Source organism: Diorhabda carinulata, chromosome 2, assembly GCF_026250575.1.
Source record: "Diorhabda carinulata isolate Delta chromosome 2, icDioCari1.1, whole genome shotgun sequence".
NCBI lineage: Eukaryota > Metazoa > Arthropoda > Insecta > Coleoptera > Chrysomelidae > Diorhabda > Diorhabda carinulata.
The window spans coordinates 33,777,182-33,794,264 of NC_079461.1; the positions used below are offsets into that span (position 1 = coordinate 33,777,182).

Consider the following 17,083-nt stretch of genomic DNA (forward strand, 5'->3'; position numbering starts at 1 on the left):
CCAAAAAAGTGGCAAAACATTTTCAAGGACTAAGGTCAAAACGATCTTTCACGACTATGCACGATTCCTTGACTACTTTTAACGATTACATAAGAAACAAAAACCGTTTTCAATTTTGGTTGTTCGTAAATGATTGTCCATCGAAAACAATTCTCATTGTTTGAGGAGAATTTGTCTATCGTAAAGAACTGGCGCTACCATATTATATTATCTTAACCCGACTTTTTCCTTCCATCGTCAAACGACTATATTTTGCATGTTTCCAAAACAAGAACTTGTCAAACATGGGTATACGAAAGTATATAAAGGGTATATGATATATGACATTCTGATATAAAAATGTCAACTTTAAGCTATGAGCGCCATCTATACAAATATTAGATAGAAAGCGGTTTTTTCTAATAAAACGTTTTAACATCGCCCGTAACGAATGTTTATGTAAAATAAAGCCGAAATAATTTTCATTGCAGATTCCCTTCCACATCCTTCTTGCTACACTATCTTCACATCTAATTTAAACGGGCAGTTTTCAAGCAATAAAAATGCACGCCTTCTGGCCTCGTGAAAAACCGTCTTTTTATTTATGGCCACTTCCAGTTCGTTTCCATATTTTTATCAAGCGGCACATCAAAGCGTTTTTATATCAAAATTTTTATTCAATATACATAAGAAAAAACAACTTCAAATGATCCAATAGTTTTGTTTTGCGTTTTAATCATTAATTCAAAAACAAATTTTCCTTCAATAATCATTTGGTTAGGCTAGGCTACGTTGATAACACTACCAAATCAATAAAAAAGAAGATCTATAGATTAAAACCATCGAATTAGATAAATAGAATTACGGATGGCAAAAAACCGTCTACCGTAGATTCAAATAGAACTGCATCCACTGTTACGGATTTGCAACACACGCGACGAAACAGACTATTGAATTGATCACAAGGCAGATTTTGTTAATGGATTATTAAGTAGCAGAATTTAAACATTGGGCAATATAATCAAATGATTATACATAATTCAGCAAACAGAAGATGGAACTTTTTCTTAGCCGCTATACTGATATAATGAATCGTATAAACCGGAAAGATAAGTTTTTCTTCCTACCGAGAAATTTGTTACAATTCGTATAGCATTTATACACATTAACATTGGGGGTTATTTATTTCGTCTAGCCCTTTTTAAGTCTGACCCGTTCTTTATGACCCCATTCACTCTACTCTATTGAAACAATTCAAGAAAAGGCATATATTTAGATATTGTGTAATTAAGTGTTCTATTTTGAATTTAGGATTTAATTCCTATGATCTAGAAAGATCAAGGGAGTATCTTTATTACTAATTGTGATGAATCTTCTTGACGGTTTGATTTTGATCTTCGAAAGATTTACACTTTTTTGACGTCTGTGAAAAATAACTAAATTTGTAACAATGACAACTGACAACTGACAATGACACTGCCAGAAATAACAAGAACCACAGGCACCACGTTAGCCCAAATACAGAACAAAGAAGGTTAATTGAACTCATTTCCTACTGGTTTCCCTTTCACCCTTTATATTTGAAGTTAGTGTCTTCAGTTTAACCATGAATATCAAAACTGAAAAGAATGCCGATGGGGCAATAATTTATTATAATTTTTTCGTTTACCTAACCTAACTACATCCTGATACTATTATGAAGGAAGTAGTATTAGTTGGGTATCCGCAAGGAAATGCTTCTGGTTCTGAGGTTGTCTTAAAACTGCCAGGTATTAGAGCTCAAAACTACAATGTTATGAAATCCAAACTGGTTTAGGAATGCTTGGACGAAATGAAACATTACGGAACTTTAAAGTACTACACCTAGAAGACGATGTTTGGCAGCTAGAGTCATCCCACATCCCCCTAAACTCGACTAATCTGTCAAACTCTCTAATAAAAGAGATTTGTAACGAAGAGAATTTTGGGGGGATAGTACACAACTATTCCACGTCCCTTCCAAGTTTCCCGCAGTTGTTTAATCCTGCGATTGTCGATAAGTACTTCTTCTTCTCCTATATCCTTATAGTTTCACCGTTATCCTCGCTGTTGATTCCAACAGAAAGTGATCACTACCAATTTCAGCTCTGCTTTTGACTCTACCGTCAATTATGCCTATTCTGTTTATTTTCTCCACTGTAACGTAGTCAATGGATGGATTTTTGGAATTGATGTTAGGGAAAGGAAGGGCAAGACAAGGCACTTAAAGTTTGAAGTTCAATGAAACTAAAAAAATCGCGTTTATATTTTTTATTTTAATAATCATCTTTGGTTATCAGTATTTCAAAATTCAGTCTAATTAGGAACACACTTGTAAAGTAGAAAAAGTCTTACCCCCTTGCTCGGCTTAGATGGGGTACTCTTAAGTGCAAGATGGGGTAGTCTAAAAGGTAAGATGGGGTTTTGCAAAAGCATTCAATTATTTTTGCTGACAAAATTCACACGTTAACGTCACATCTTCATCTTCGAAATCTATCCCAGCACAGCTACGGGAGCCCCCATTTGCCGAATGCGGAACATGCAGCCCTTCATTTGACTCCAAATAACAACTTTCACAATACAAACACGGAGTATTTTCAACTTCATTATCGCTACTCTCATTTGACGAGTTAACCTTCGATAGTGTTTTCTTTTTGGTCACTTTTCTTCGTTAACCGTTGATTTTTTTCAATTTTCTAAAGTTCTTCTTTCTTTATCGTATCTTCCTCTGATAGTTTCTTTCTTTTAATCGTCTCTTCTTTATATAGCGATGAAGTAATGATTGCGGTTCTAACAACGTCGGAAGCTTTGCGTGTTACTGGAAAGAGCATCATTTGCAAGGAACTGGCTACAAGAAATATGTTATCAGACCAACTGGAACAACCAGGTTTAGTTATAAGTGACTTATTAACAACAAAGTGGTCAGCTGAAGTCTTGAAATCGGCTCTTCTTCCACCTCAGCAAGTGGTAAGTTATAGGCAAATACAGTATGTTACCCAGCTGTACTCTAGACCGAGTAGGTGAGGTTATTGTAGAATGGGTTTCAGATATTGTTTCAGTGGAGATCGCAAGAGGAACATCTCTCGTAAACGAAGCAACAGTCACTTCTTGATCTATTATATAGTACCTCCTCTCGAATAGTATCATAAGTCAAAAAAACAAACCATCGAATAATCGAAATTAATCCTAGCTTTATTTGGAATAATGGAAACTATTTACATGACTTAATTATAGCACCAATAGTACAATAAAAGAGTTTTCGAGTTATGACATTATTTGTATTATGTATCTGAGATTACAACTGACCAAGGGTACCTCATCTTGCCCTCTAATGCCCGATTGAATTAAAAACTTGACCTCTAAAAATAATATTCTTGCACAAAAATAAACAAGTGCTTACCTGCAAGCGTAATCCTTGATCAATATGAATAAATTTAGTTATAATTCAAAATGTTGTTATTTCCAGAGCTAACACGTTCCAAATAAAGAAAAAAATACCAATAATACCGCCAAATATACTTTATTTCACTTTACAACTAATAAAACGTGGTGGTATCGTGACTTTGCTTACTAATAACTGTCATGGTGGCTCTGTGTGAGGTACAAAAACGATTGTGATTGGTCAACTGGTTTTTTAGTTAAAACAAGTCCACCGTCTAATCCCCCCGCCCCATCCCCCTATTATATTATCAGGTTGTGAAACGGTAAAAGTCAAGCAGCCGTTTCCCATTATCGTTTCCGTTTCCTCTCCATATTTACCAATCATTCATCCTTTATATATTTGATCTTGCTTTCCTAATGTTCCGTTTGCATTTTCTACTGTTTCTGTCAGGTTATTCCAGAATTTATCCTTGTTTTTATCATCTTCCCCATACAAAATTCCAAATGGCCACTTGTTCGTTTTCCTTTCAACAGTTGTTAAAACACTGTGTTATAATGATCTTATTTTGAATTTAATAAAACCTCCAAATAACTTTAGAAGAGTATATTTCAAATAAAATATATAATACTAGCTTTAACACAATAAATAAAAAAAAAACAAATGAAAAAGTTAGTGCCGCAAAGAACATCCGAACTAAACTCGGAGGAACTACTTGAAATAGGCTCACACAGCACCTCGCCTATGCGGATAATGTTCACATTATGGCACGAACCATTTCGGCTCTTTCGGGAACGGTTGGGAAGTTCGAGCGAGCACCTGAAGCAAGAGGACTCAAAACCATGTACACGAGAACCTCAAGGAGAACCCCGACCTCCCAAACCAAATTCCAAGTCAGAGAACATCGCTTCCCTGTGTACCACCGATTCAAATATCTTGCGGCCTTGATAACTGAAGATAATGAAGTATCAACAAGAGTTGCTGTGGGAATAGATGCTTCTGGGCAGTCCAGAGAGCGCTGAAGTTTAGACGACTCTCGCGAAGGTCAAAGCTCACAAATTACAAGACAATAATCCGTCCTGTAGTCACATACGGACATGGACTATGACGACAAGTGAGCGGATTTTGAACTGCCGGGAGCGTAAAATCCTACAAAATATTTTTGGCCCTGTTTGCGAGAACGGCGCGTGGAGGATCCAAAGGAATGCTGAGCTAAGACAGCTCCTTCGTTAGAGACGGACCTAATTCAACTATGAATTCAACGTTGGAAACACCATGCTCAGGATTGTTCAGAAGGCCCTAGTTCTCAAAGGACCGTAGCGCCGGTTAAAGAAGAAAGAAAAAGTTAGTTATTTGGCATTTCTGTGTGATTCTTACAAACTATGACTAAAAAAAAAACAAATAGCACCCGTAGTTACTGCTAATATCACGGTTACACACCCAAATTATTACTATTCATACATCCTAACGTTAAAGTCTGAAAATTGCCGCAACCTGAAGCGATTGTAAGCATCTGCTTCAATTGATCGATAGTCTTTAGACAAACAACCACGCAACATTGATCCCCTTTTTCGGCGCAATTGTGATTCGAATTTTGTTTCGACTTACAACCGGCCAATTGACGTTGGGTTTGACTCAAAATATTATCGACGGGATTTGTTACTGATTGCTGACCACAATTACCTCCGTTTCCGCAACAAGTATAATTGACAACGTTATTACAACAATTCGTTCTAGTGGGAGGTAAATAAGTCATTATAGGAGTACTAGACACGTGATCACTTTGATTACAGTCGTTGTTAGAATTTGTAGGGTATTCGGAGAAATTATTCGTTTGGGAATTGCAACATTTTGAAGTTGTATTATTGTTAATCCAATTTGTATCTGTATTCTGGAGATTATCTTTTTGTAATACTGCAGTTGCAGTAGTTTGTGGCAAACTGATGTCATCTAGCATATAATAGGAATCTAAATCATTAGTGCTGGTAGTGGTGGTTTGTTTATCGAGTACAAGTTGTGAAGCGCCAGTTACTAAATCGATCCAATCTGTTTGGTCAAGTAAATCTACGTTGTTGTTAGTTGTTGTACTAATTTGTTTATCAGATATCTTCGTCGAATCCGCTTCTTTGTCGGTATTTAAATCAAAAGTGAAATTTTTCTCCACATTTGCTGTTAAATCGTCTAAATTCTGGAATTCCGATATAATTGAATTATTTTCTAATTCGTCTCTAGTGTTAATTAGTGCCTCGTTTTCTTTAACGTTTTCTATATTTTCAGTTCCGATGTTGAATAATAATTGAAGCGGTATATTTTCTGTGGTGACTGTAGCGTAATCTTTAAGTCTGTTGGCCATTTCGAATTCCTCTTCTATGACAGCTGCGTGCTTTTCTGGTATCGCTTCGTTCAATATGTAATTGTCATTTATTAAACTATCCGATGGCACTGTTGTTACATTGTAATAAATATTTTCAAAGTTAATATTTGGACAGTTTGTAGTATCTATTATGGTCGGTTGTGTGATTGGTTCCAAATTTTGTTGTTGAATTTCCACATAATCTACAAAATTAAAGAAAAAATAATTATATATATATAATATACAATCAATAAATAATTTCACGAACATCATTTTCTAAAATTCGTTTATTTATAATTATCGAAAACATTTTTTTAATTATTTTACTTGATTTTAACTCCCAAAACCAGCCCATTTCACATTGTTTTTCCCTAAATTTGGGGGGGAAACCCCTAGTTGAGAGACCTGATGATATATATCCAAAAACTATTACAACCTTCTAAATAATGGTTAAAAAAATTTTTACCATTTTGGTTATTTTCCCCTTCCACTGGTGTGGATATGTGTATCTTGGCAGCCACTTCTTTTCCTTCATCAGATTTAACGGCAGTTTCAGGATTAAAGTACTTTTCATGTCGTTGATGCGTTTTTATATGACTTTTTAAACTATGTTGGGTCGAAAAGGCTCTTGTACATTCTACATTTTCTTTACAGGCATAAGGTTTCTCGCCGGTGTGTATCCGAATGTGTGTTTTTAGATGATGACTAGCAGCAAAGGCTTTACCGCAATCAGTAACGTTACATCTGAAAAGAAAAACTCAAAACCTGTTTAACAATAATTTTTAAATAGGATATAAATATTTAGGTAAGCCATTCATACAGTCCATCTGCATCTTTAAACTCAACTCTAGTTCTACAGGAAATTGCTAACTTTGAAAGGCTTCATCTCGGAAATTATTCGGTCTACAGAGACATTAATGATAAATATTTAAACGTCAATGCTCAAAAAGACTATCTACCAATGCTGGATACCACCAAATGCTAAATATAAACTGATTAGATTAGATTTTCAACGTCTTCAAAAAAGTTGCAGGTTAGGTTAGGTAATCTTAAAACTAGTCATTCAATTCCGAAGATTTCGTTGATCATTGATTCTTTTACATTGTCTATTTTATAATCTATTCTAATAAGCAAGCCAAAGTTAAAGCAAACCAAATGATGAAGCGATTGAAAGCCCAACATGTAAGCAAAATAAAAAGAAAATTTGGAAAAATGTCTAATCCAGCAAATATAAATTGCTTCGCAAAGTTTTGTTCCTATTGAATAATAATAAATTTCAATATCAAATATTCATGCGATAATTTACAATATATAAACTTTCGAAAGACCCTCTACCAATGATAGTGCAAGAGGGAGGAGAGTAGTTGAGGTGGTTTTGCACCAAAACTTCTTTTTGTCTTCCTGGATGAGTTTTTCATTTGTGGAATCAAGACTTAATCTTAAGTTATAACTTAAAATACATCTCTCCACCCTCAATCATCAATCAATTATAACAATAACAATAAAGACCAGCCGGGAAGAAGAATATTTAAATAAAAAATTGTAGCAAACAAAAAGTGAAGGAATCGTAAGAAAATCTAATATTTAACTTCCAATATGTAACTATGTACAAACAATTCCATTTACCTGTATCGGAATTCCAAATTGTTCTAGAAGTTGTATAATAATTTCAAATTTGTTCACATGTTTTTAAATTTTCCTTAAATATAATTTAATAACGTTGCAAAAAAATAAAAATGAGCCTAAAAAAGAGGTAATGTTCTTTTTATAACAACATGCAAACCTCCCTACATATCATTATTTCAAACAGTTTTTTTGACAAGGATGTAAAAAATATTTTCTTACTTTGCAAAGACATTTTTCTTTCATCTCCTTAAACACACCTTAAAATTAAAGTTAAATTTATGACAAGTATTTCAATGTTATGACTCAACACAATATTAACTTTCACTATATTAACACTTAAAACTTCATTGTCTGGTCCTTCTATCGGTCCGTATCCAGCTCAAAGGACCTAACAATGAAAATGTGAGTGTTGGTGTAGTGATATCAGTATAAATATCTCCATCAGTTCCAGAAATTAAAACTCAGTTCTTGTTATGAAACGATTAGGTTAGTGAAACTTTATACAGTACAGACAGAAAAATATGTCATTAGACATCTTCGACAAAAATTATTTGATTACACAAAGAAGATAAAAAGAAAATACTGAAATTATAAGTGAGTTGTGTCTGCAAAAGTGAAAAACAGAATGAAAAAAATATCATTGAAAGAAATAATTTTTTGTTCTCTATTTCTGTGCATTTCATTTTCTGTTTGAATGTACACAGAGAGAATTCAACAACAAAGCACCAAAAATAAACCTGAAAGATCTATTGTGCCCTCTACTCAACTCAGTTTTAGAGTTTTAGAGGTGTCTATGAAACTAGAGACTTTTTTTATTCCTGATCATTTAATAATTTTTTAAGCATTCTTGGTTTTCAGTTTAAATAAATCTAATCAGTATCCCAGAGACTCCATAGTACCTTACAATCAGCAAGAAATGGATGGATGTTTCCTCTTGTAATCTATATAATTGGTAGTCTCCCTTTTTGACAATATCTTCCAATCTCTTCTGGTCATAGTGATAATAGTATCTGTCTTAGATCTACTAAATTGTCCTAGTAGTTTAATTCCTCATTTGTTCATTTTTTTCCTAGTCATAATTATATTTTTGGGGCACTTTTGGGGTATTTATATAGGATGATGATTCACTAAAATGCCCTATCCTTTACTACCTTTCCAAAAACTGTCTCTGAAACTAGTAACTGTAATTCCTGATTTTTCAATAAATTTTTAGAGACTCTTCAGTTTCAGTTTAAGTCTAATCAGTATCCCAAAGAGTCTGTGGTGCCACACAATCAGCAATTAAATAGATGGATGTTTCAGTCATCTCTTACCACCAATTTGAGTTTCTTTAGAATGTCTTCAAATCTTTTCTGGTCATAGTAGTAGCAGTATCTTCGTTTCTCTTTGAATTCAATCTCTCCTTAATTTATATTTTCCTATTTCTTTCAATAGTATCAGTGTTGATTCCATAAAAGGGTGCTGATCCCCAGAAAGATTTTGAGCCTTTTAGTTAGCTATTTATACCCTTTCAACAGTGCTAATCTTATCTAAACATTCCTAAAACATTTTTGAACTGAATACAAAGAAGTTCAATGCTTTAAGGGATGCTGATTCTCAAATAAATCAGCAAAGTTTCAATTGAAATTAGCAGATTATTCCCCCTTTATAATTAATAGATAATTTGTTCAAAGTTTCACTAACGAATTAGATTAATGAATAAGCGCTTTTCGAATTATTAGTAAAAATGACATCAACTGTTTTTTTTAATAGGAAAAGCACTTACTTATATGGTTTTTCTCGTGTATGGATTCTAATGTGTTTTTTGAGATCACTGAGAGTTGTAAAAAATTTATTACATCCATTTGATTCACAATTGAAAGTTTTACCATTATGTAGGCGTTCGTGAGCCCTCAATCTGTATCTTGTGTTGAAAGCTTTTTCGCATCCTGTTTCTCTACACTGAAACGGTTTCACTTTTGTATGCACTCTTATGTGGATCTTTAGACTGTAAGAAGTTAAAAAGGCCTTCCCGCAATCTGGTTCGGAGCATTTGAATCTGTATTCACCTGAAAATAATATTAATAATTAATATCTATTTATTGAAATATAAATTTCACACAGACAATTACCAGTTATACCACATGTTTCCAAATAATCATTATAAACTCATATTATGGTATGAAACTATATTTTCTTTTTTTAAATGATTCTCTGATCAGGATTTTGGACATGTTCTAACCTTTGTGTGTTTTCATATGTGTCCTCAAGTTTCCAACAGTACTATAAGTCCTTTGACAGCCCTCATAGTCGCAATGAAACCTATTGACTATTGTTTCTTTGGTATCTGGATTAGTTGAAGTTATTGTCAATGTGGCATGCGAAGGTTCATGTGGCATTTTATTTGATGATCCAGGATTGATCTGCATACATATCTCATCGAGTGATACTGTATGTTGAACAAAACTGAAAAGTAATCTTCAGTTAAGGTTTTAATTTCAAAGCGAAAAAGTTGTTTGTGTCATTTTTATGAAGTGTTTCATTTTTTATACCATGACTGTTCTATTAATAAGAAAATTAACATTTATTAGAATTTAAACAAACATTAGGTGTAACATAAAGTTTATATAAACATTAGTAACGTTCTTTACACAATTGGATTCAGGACCAGAGACTGTAGAGAAAAAATATACATAAAATCTATCAACATTAATGGAATGTACATTGCTAGCCAAACTTGTGGTTTCTGCTGTGGAAACATCTTAAAATGGGAAAAGCAGGTGAAATTAGCAGTGTAGTGAAATGGAAATCGATCATTTTCCAATAGGACAATGATGATCCCAAGCAAAGTTCCAAATTATGAAGGGGACATTTGAAAGAAAAAGGGTCATAAGGGGTGTTAGTAAACATGGTTTGGCCTCCTCAGAGCACGCATCTCAATCCCATTGAATTTTTGTGGGAAGAGCTTCATAGAAATGTCTGTAATTGTGATCCATCCTCACAAAAATTTGGAGCAATATATTACAAGACAATATCAACAAATTGATTGTCCATATGCTTAGACTAGTGACAAATGTCATAGAATGTAAAGGAGGATTTTTTTGGTGAAAAATCAGTTAAGCTAACTATAGCCTTTTCTAGCATGATCTCTTTACACTTTTATATATATATATATATATAAACAAAAAGTGTTTTATTGGATAATTTAACAGTTTAACTAAACACTTAATATTTTATTGCAGTTTTATCTAATTTTCCTGCATTGTATAATAATAATTTATAAAACTGTTTACAACATCAAAATAATCTAAATAATTTGTTATCTATAGCTACAACCTTATCATACTATTATAATAAATGAAAATGTCCTATTTTTCAACTTAATTAATATTATAAAGTCACCAAACATCAATGTCTTTAAAAGTCTGATAATTCTAAATATTTTATTACTGTTAACTACAACATTATCATGTTGATTACCAGAAAATAAAAACATTTACACTGCATTGTAATTATTTCATAGTTATATAAAAATATTTAATACCATGAAACTTTTGCAAATGTAGCATAATTTGAAGCTACTTATCTTCAATAAATGTTTTAAGAAGAATCATTTACTTACAGTTATTATAATATTAGTTTTTTTTATTTGTATATCTTGATTTAATTTCTATCTCATAAAAAAATATCACAATGTTTTCAAGAGTTTCAAAAGTTATCAGATACAATCGGAATCCCTGACTAATTTAAACCTTTGATACTTTCGGCTCTTTATTGATATTTATAAATCAATGTGTTTAATGACATTTGGAAAAACGTTATGGAAACTTACCCATTTTGATTATTATTGCTTTCTTTGTCTTGAGTAATATCAGAAATATTTTCGGTATTTGAATAGAGATCATTAAATTTGATATCTACACTATCGTCGAGACAATCCTGTAAGTCATGTGTAAGTACAATATTATTAATTTGTTCATTTTTAAATTGGTTTTGCACTTTCCCTATCCAAGATGCCATTATGTATGGAGGAACAGTTATTTACCGAACAATCTATCTTCATTTCGATGTCACAAAAATCTTTAAAAAGAAATATGAACTAAGAAAATTAAGGTAAACAACAAAAGCCCATTTTTAGACATTCTAAATATAAAATATGAGGTTTGTTCGTGGTAGCCAGCTCGGTAATACAACAGAACTCAACGAGTACAAAGTGCAAAGAAGAAATAAATTATACAAAGTAGCTTTCGTTGATTTTATTGTATCTAATCTAACTAAGTAAATCCGTAATTTGGAACTGAAATGTATTTTAAAAACAAACTTATATTTAAAAAATGAAATTCCGTTAGATACGTTTATTTTTCTACTAAAAAGTAGTTTCTTCTTTGTCTACCTTATAAGACCATAAATTTATTGAGTTCTATGATTACAACGTCATTTCCGTTATCGTTGATTCATTTGTTATCCTGTGACGTTTCTCTTTGTTAGTTTATTTGTGAATTGAAGTGGAGACGCTTGCATTTAAAGGTGAATATATTTTTATTCTATTCAATTTAATGTTACAATTTAATCAAGAAAATAGAGAATTTTCTAGATATCAACATGAGCGACACAGAAGATAATAAAGAACACCTCAGAGATCGTACACGCCGTGATAGAAGTAACCGAAGCGGCGGCGGCGGTGTTGGTTTTAGAGATCGAAGTCGAGACCGTGGTAGCAACCGAGACCCCAGAAGCTTGAAACCATCACAAACTAGAGTGTACGTATCAAACATTCCTTATGAGTTTCGTTGGCAAGACGTGAAAGATCTATTTCGAGAGCAAGTAGGCGACGTTCAATTTGTAGAATTATTCTTCGACGATTTTGATAAGCCTAAGGGGTCTGGTATTGTCGAATTTCCTGATAAAGCTTCTGTTGACAAATGCATGGAAATAATGCAACGCTATGAGGTTAAAGGACGCAAACTGGTGATCAAAGAGGATTTTGGTGTCACTAGAGATAGACACGGGGCTATTGTGTCGGGCAATTCAAGAAGAGGTGATAGGTCTTTTGATCGTGGAGGCAGTAGCAATATGTCGATGAGAAATGACGAGGGAAGATGGGGTAATACTTACGGTTTGAGTCCTCAATTCCTCGAATCTCTAAAAATTGATCCTCCACTTGGTAATAAAATTTTTGTTGCTAATGTAAGTATAATTTTGTTTTGTTCCAACTACTGGTGGTGCTTGTTAGGTTCTACTTTCATCAGATACAATTTTTTGTTAATCTTTAAACTTGGGTTGTGCGTCATTTACAACTGAATACGTATTGGAAACATTGATTTGTGGAAGTTGAAACAGAACTGTGTTATATATCGTCTCATCCTTAAGAGTAGAACTTAATAAACATTCCTATTGTAGCCAGTTTTATATATAAACATATTTTTGGTGAAAATGTCTTGGTTTTTAAAGCAGGGGCATCATTAGGTATCCAAAAAAGTGTTGAAATACTTGGGAAGATTGATTCAGAATTGGTTAGAATATTTAGTTTGTTGTGTTTAAAAATGGGTATTTGAAATGTTTGTTTATGAATTTGTAGAGATATGAATGCAGTGTTTTCAATTATAGGTAGTCAAAAATTAACATCAACAAATTCAATGACTCCTGTATAACATTGCATAACTACAAAAAATGTTGATATATTTATGATTTCTATTTAATTCAATGTTTATTGAGAATAAATTAATAGTTTTGAAGTTTCTTTGATTTCATCTGATAAAAATTCATCTAATCAACAATAGAACAATTTTATACTGATGAAAATGATACTTTTTATGAACCATCCACATTGTTTTGTAAATGTCAGTATTGTCTTACACCTCGTAATTACAATATTTAAGTGCTTTTAATCAATAGATACAACATGTGTGGAAATTTATGTGAACCAAACTTTTAATTCAGGAAATTGTCAGGGTATGATGAATATGATATTTGTAGTACCAGAATTTTATGCATGGAACTCTTAATCAGCGTGGATTGCTTCAAAATTGGTCTAGTTAACTTTGGGTTGAAGATATTGGAATATATAAGCTTCAGCGGATACTATTTTTTTTTATTACGAAATTTAGAGGCTTTTGGTTCCACTTACGGGTCTTTTTTGTTATACGAAGAGTAGTCTATGTCATTTTTTTGTAATAAAGAAAGCCAATCATATTATAATCCATTGATGGGACTGGGGAAATTTTCTAATATTGTTTTAAAAGGTTGTTGTAAATAACATCATCACTTCAAATTCAAAAAATCTGATTTAATGGCAATTATATTGTGCAATGAATAAAATCAAGGTGTTTTCGTTAGTTGAGTTTATCCATTAAAAAATACATCTTTACACAGAGAATGCTGAATTCTTAAGGTTTTTGCAAAGATATTGAGATGGTCGCATGCTGCGTTTTGATAATAATAAGCTGCGGTAGGTTTTTTGGAATTATTTTCTGTTCTGAGCCAAGTTAATATACTTTTATACCATTTTCATTATTTTTTTAATATACTTATTAAAATCCATTTTTGTCCATAAAATGTGCTACTTCACTCATCGGAGTTTGCATTCGGAATATTACACAAATTACTGGAAACTTGTTTTCTTTATTGAAATACAAAATTGCAAAACCATTACTTCATTTAATGAGGTTCACATAATAAATTGATTCAATTCAAAGTTATCCCAGAACAAAATTTGGTCTACAAATGATGGACTTGTTTCTTTGTATGGATTGTATAATGCAGCATGCTCGGTGTATACAATTATATTTTTTAAAGGTTAAATCAATGGTAGCTTTTGAAATACCAAAAAATATATCTTTTTAAATATTTTGAGATACTCGTGGTAGCAGTATACTAATTATATTGTGTTGAATGGAGGAGCCTAGACATTCTCGTAAGCCCATTATTTTTTCCAGAAAAATACCTTCTATCTGAAAGTGACGAAAAATCTAAGGTGTGTAATAATTTATCTCAAAAAATTTGTAAAGATATATAGAAATGTTTGATATATATTTAAATACAATACTCCCCTTTGCTTCCGCAGCTTGATTATGGTGTTGATAAGAAAAAGGTAAAAGAGGCGTTTAGATTGGCTGGTAAACTCACATCTGTCGATCTACCTCTTGACAAAGATGGTCGTATCAAAGGTTATGCTATTATTGAATATGATCACCCTGTAGAGGCTGTTCAGGCGATTTCAATGTTCAACGGTCAATCATTTTATGATCGTACAATAACTGTGAGAATGGATAGGGCCAGCGATATGCTCAAGTTACCTGAAGGGTTAAAATCAATTGGAATGGGCTTGGGGCCAAATGGAGAGCCTTTGAAATGTGTTGCTCATAATTTACCTTCATTATCTAGTAATGCTCAGTGTGGTGGTGCAAACAATGGCATTTTGGGAACTCCTAGTAACCTGCCATTGGGTGTTCTTTCAGGTATGTTAAACATTTTTGTGTTATGTAGGGTCGATAAGATTAGGTTTATAAGGGAAGCTGTTAAAAACTTTCTATGAGGATTGAGCAAGTTTGACACATATCAATATCTGTGTAATCTTATTTATTGATAAATTTGAGCTGCCAGGTAGTGAGGAAAATATTTGAAGAAGCATCAAAAACATGTTAATGAATAATAGTTTTGTGTTTGCTGGCTTGGAGAAATGGATTTCATATATTCAATTGAACAATTGTAAATTTTCGATGTAGTCTTATTAGATTGAAGTGATTTTTCCAATTTGCAGTTTACGGATGAAAAATTTTATTATAATGAGTTTTTATAAACAAGAATACGTTAAATTTATTTTCATGCAGGCTTAGGTAACATTGGTACACTTGGAGCTTTAACTCAGGCAGCCAATTTTTTGGGAAATAATGACCTGTCTTCATTAGCTGCCCAGCAACAATTTGGCTCATTGTCTGGTACCGGAAATACCACCCAAAATTTTAACCGTGGTGGAGGAGGTGAGACTTTATTATTTCAATTATTTTTGCTGGATATAACTAATTGTATGTAATTGCAGGTGATTATGGAAATGGAAACAACTACGACAATTCTGGAAAGTATGGACAAGCTGGTGGTACTCTGGGATACAATGCCCCAAGTGGAGGTTCTAATAGAGGTTATACCAACTCTGATTATGGCAATGACCGATTGTCTTTTTCAGATAACAGCATGAATACACACTTTTCCAAAAAAGTTCTCGTCTCGAATGTAAGTATATGAAAAAATTATTAATATTTGTAAATACTTTTCGCTCAATTTTCTGGATTCACTAATTCAATATTATATAGGTTGTCTTAAATATTGATAGGTAAATGATGTATAGATGGATGAAACGAGAGTAAAACTATCAAGATGTCAAATTTCTGATCACATTAAACCAAGGAAGGAAACTCAAATTTGGAAATTTGATGATATTAATTTCAAAAAATTCATTTCAGGCAAAATTTAATTCAAAGTACTTTTTGATCAAATTATACTACTAATAGGTCGTTTTTGACTAAACTAAAAATAGAAAAGCCACTTTCTGAACAAGTTAAAGTCAAATAAGCAAAATTTTGGCCAGATTGAACTTAGAAAATTCATTATTGACCAAACTAGATTAAAAACAGCCAAATTTAACTTGAAAAAATAAACTTTGACAGAACTAAAGTTGGAGAAAGGAAATGTCCATTATTGATAAATTACTTATACAAAAGTCATTATTGGCCAAAATAAATTGGAAAATGTTGAGGTTATATTGTGTTTTCCGATAAAATAATGAGTAACAACTAGATGAAAGAAACAATTTTTTTCTATAAAATTGAAAAAAGCTACAAAATGGATTACATTGTTTATCAAAAACATTATAATTGAGTAAAATAAATTGGCATAGAGCGTAATTATATTCTTTTATTTAATGTATGTAATAATGAAATTTTCATTCTATAAAAGATTTAAAATAGAATTGTTTCTTTTTAGTTGCCCTCCTCGGTAAGTTACAAGCTTTTGAATGAAAAATGTTCGGAATTTGGCGAAGTTCAAGGTTTTGAAGCAAAAGGACCTGGCTCAGTTCTTTTAACATACGCTTCAGATTGGCAAGCTGAAAAGGCAATTAGTATCCTTTTGAATAAATCAAATTTTTCATTCATTTTTATTTGTAACGAATATTAAGAATGCAGACGTGTGCTATTAGAATGCCTGTATCCTCTGGCGTATGATAGTTCTGAGTTAGGTTTATGGCTATTTTTTCATGGGGATTGGGGTCACTTAGGTTATTTTCCTTAAAGCCAATGGTTTTTTAATTCTGAGTAACAAGAATACAAAAAGCTTGATTCTTCTATCAAAAAATCACTTTTTGGGCATACTAATTTCTAATGCAAAGCAAAATATATTTAGTCGTATTATAGTAGAAAAGGCATGAACTTTTTTGATTATTTTCAAAATGTGATACTAAATCTGAAATTTTTTCATATAAATGTGGACTTTATTCTTTTCTTTTATATATTTTCTTTAACAGAATTTCAGAAAACCTGGATAGAGCAAGAATTGACGGGAGGATGATTGAAGCCAGACTCTATTTGTGAATTGAAGTTTTGTACCTATTTAATATTTAAGCATTACATTTTATCAAGACATTTCCATATTCCCCAATTACCATACAGTGTTTGTAGTAAAATTACTCTGAAAACAAATTGTGTTTTAATCTAGTTCTACCTTTTCCCAGTTACGGCTAATAGGGTTTTATCATA

General features: G+C 32.3%; 2 protein-coding genes and 1 long non-coding RNA gene across 12 annotated transcripts; 2 read left to right on the plus strand and 1 right to left on the minus strand.

Annotated features, from left to right (window-relative positions):
• Positions 1-1,471: 1,471 nt before the first annotated feature.
• On the plus strand, positions 1,472-3,264 carry LOC130903405 (uncharacterized). Its single transcript, XR_009060737.1, has 2 exons — positions 1,472-2,964; positions 3,045-3,264. It is a non-coding gene; the product is annotated as an uncharacterized LOC130903405 (long non-coding RNA).
• A 703-nt stretch (positions 3,265-3,967) lies between these two features.
• On the minus strand, positions 3,968-11,544 carry LOC130903402 (protein cubitus interruptus-like). Its single transcript, XM_057815472.1, has 5 exons — positions 11,167-11,544; positions 9,577-9,800; positions 9,121-9,403; positions 6,196-6,473; positions 3,968-5,932 (listed from the first exon to the last, which is right to left on the minus strand). Exons 1-5 carry the CDS (start codon positions 11,352-11,354, stop codon positions 4,809-4,811), a joined length of 2,097 nt encoding a protein of 698 aa, XP_057671455.1. The 5' UTR covers positions 11,355-11,544; the 3' UTR covers positions 3,968-4,808.
• A 214-nt stretch (positions 11,545-11,758) lies between these two features.
• Positions 11,759-17,026, plus strand: LOC130903403 (myelin expression factor 2-like). 10 transcript variants are annotated; one of them, XM_057815476.1, is made up of 8 exons: positions 11,759-11,861; positions 11,917-12,521; positions 14,398-14,791; positions 15,164-15,313; positions 15,373-15,459; positions 15,517-15,563; positions 16,314-16,449; positions 16,860-17,026. In XM_057815476.1, exons 2-8 carry the CDS (start codon positions 11,937-11,939, stop codon positions 16,916-16,918), a joined length of 1,458 nt encoding a protein of 485 aa, XP_057671459.1. In that variant the 5' UTR covers positions 11,759-11,861; positions 11,917-11,936; the 3' UTR covers positions 16,919-17,026. The 10 variants fall into 10 exon arrangements, with proteins under 10 accessions (XP_057671459.1, XP_057671456.1, XP_057671461.1 ...); XM_057815477.1 differs by having other exon boundaries at positions 11,777-11,861; positions 11,929-12,521; XM_057815473.1 differs by having other exon boundaries at positions 15,373-15,563.
• Positions 17,027-17,083: the final 57 nt, after the last annotated feature.

Coding starts and splice junctions, on each gene's coding strand:
- LOC130903402 (XM_057815472.1), bottom strand. CDS start 11,354: ATGGCATCTTGGATAGGGAAAGTGCAAAACCAATTTAAAAATGAACAA. Junction 9,801..11,166: donor AGCAATAATAATCAAAATGG/GTAAGTTTCCAT, acceptor ATTACTTTTCAG/TTTTGTTCAACATACAGTAT. Junction 5,933..6,195: donor AGGGGAAAATAACCAAAATG/GTAAAAATTTTT, acceptor TTAATTTTGTAG/ATTATGTGGAAATTCAACAA.
- LOC130903403 (XM_057815473.1), top strand. CDS start 11,937: ATGAGCGACACAGAAGATAATAAAGAACACCTCAGAGATCGTACACGC. Junction 15,314..15,372: donor TTTTAACCGTGGTGGAGGAG/GTGAGACTTTAT, acceptor ATGTAATTGCAG/GTGATTATGGAAATGGAAAC. Junction 15,564..16,313: donor AAAAAGTTCTCGTCTCGAAT/GTAAGTATATGA, acceptor GTTTCTTTTTAG/TTGCCCTCCTCGGTAAGTTA.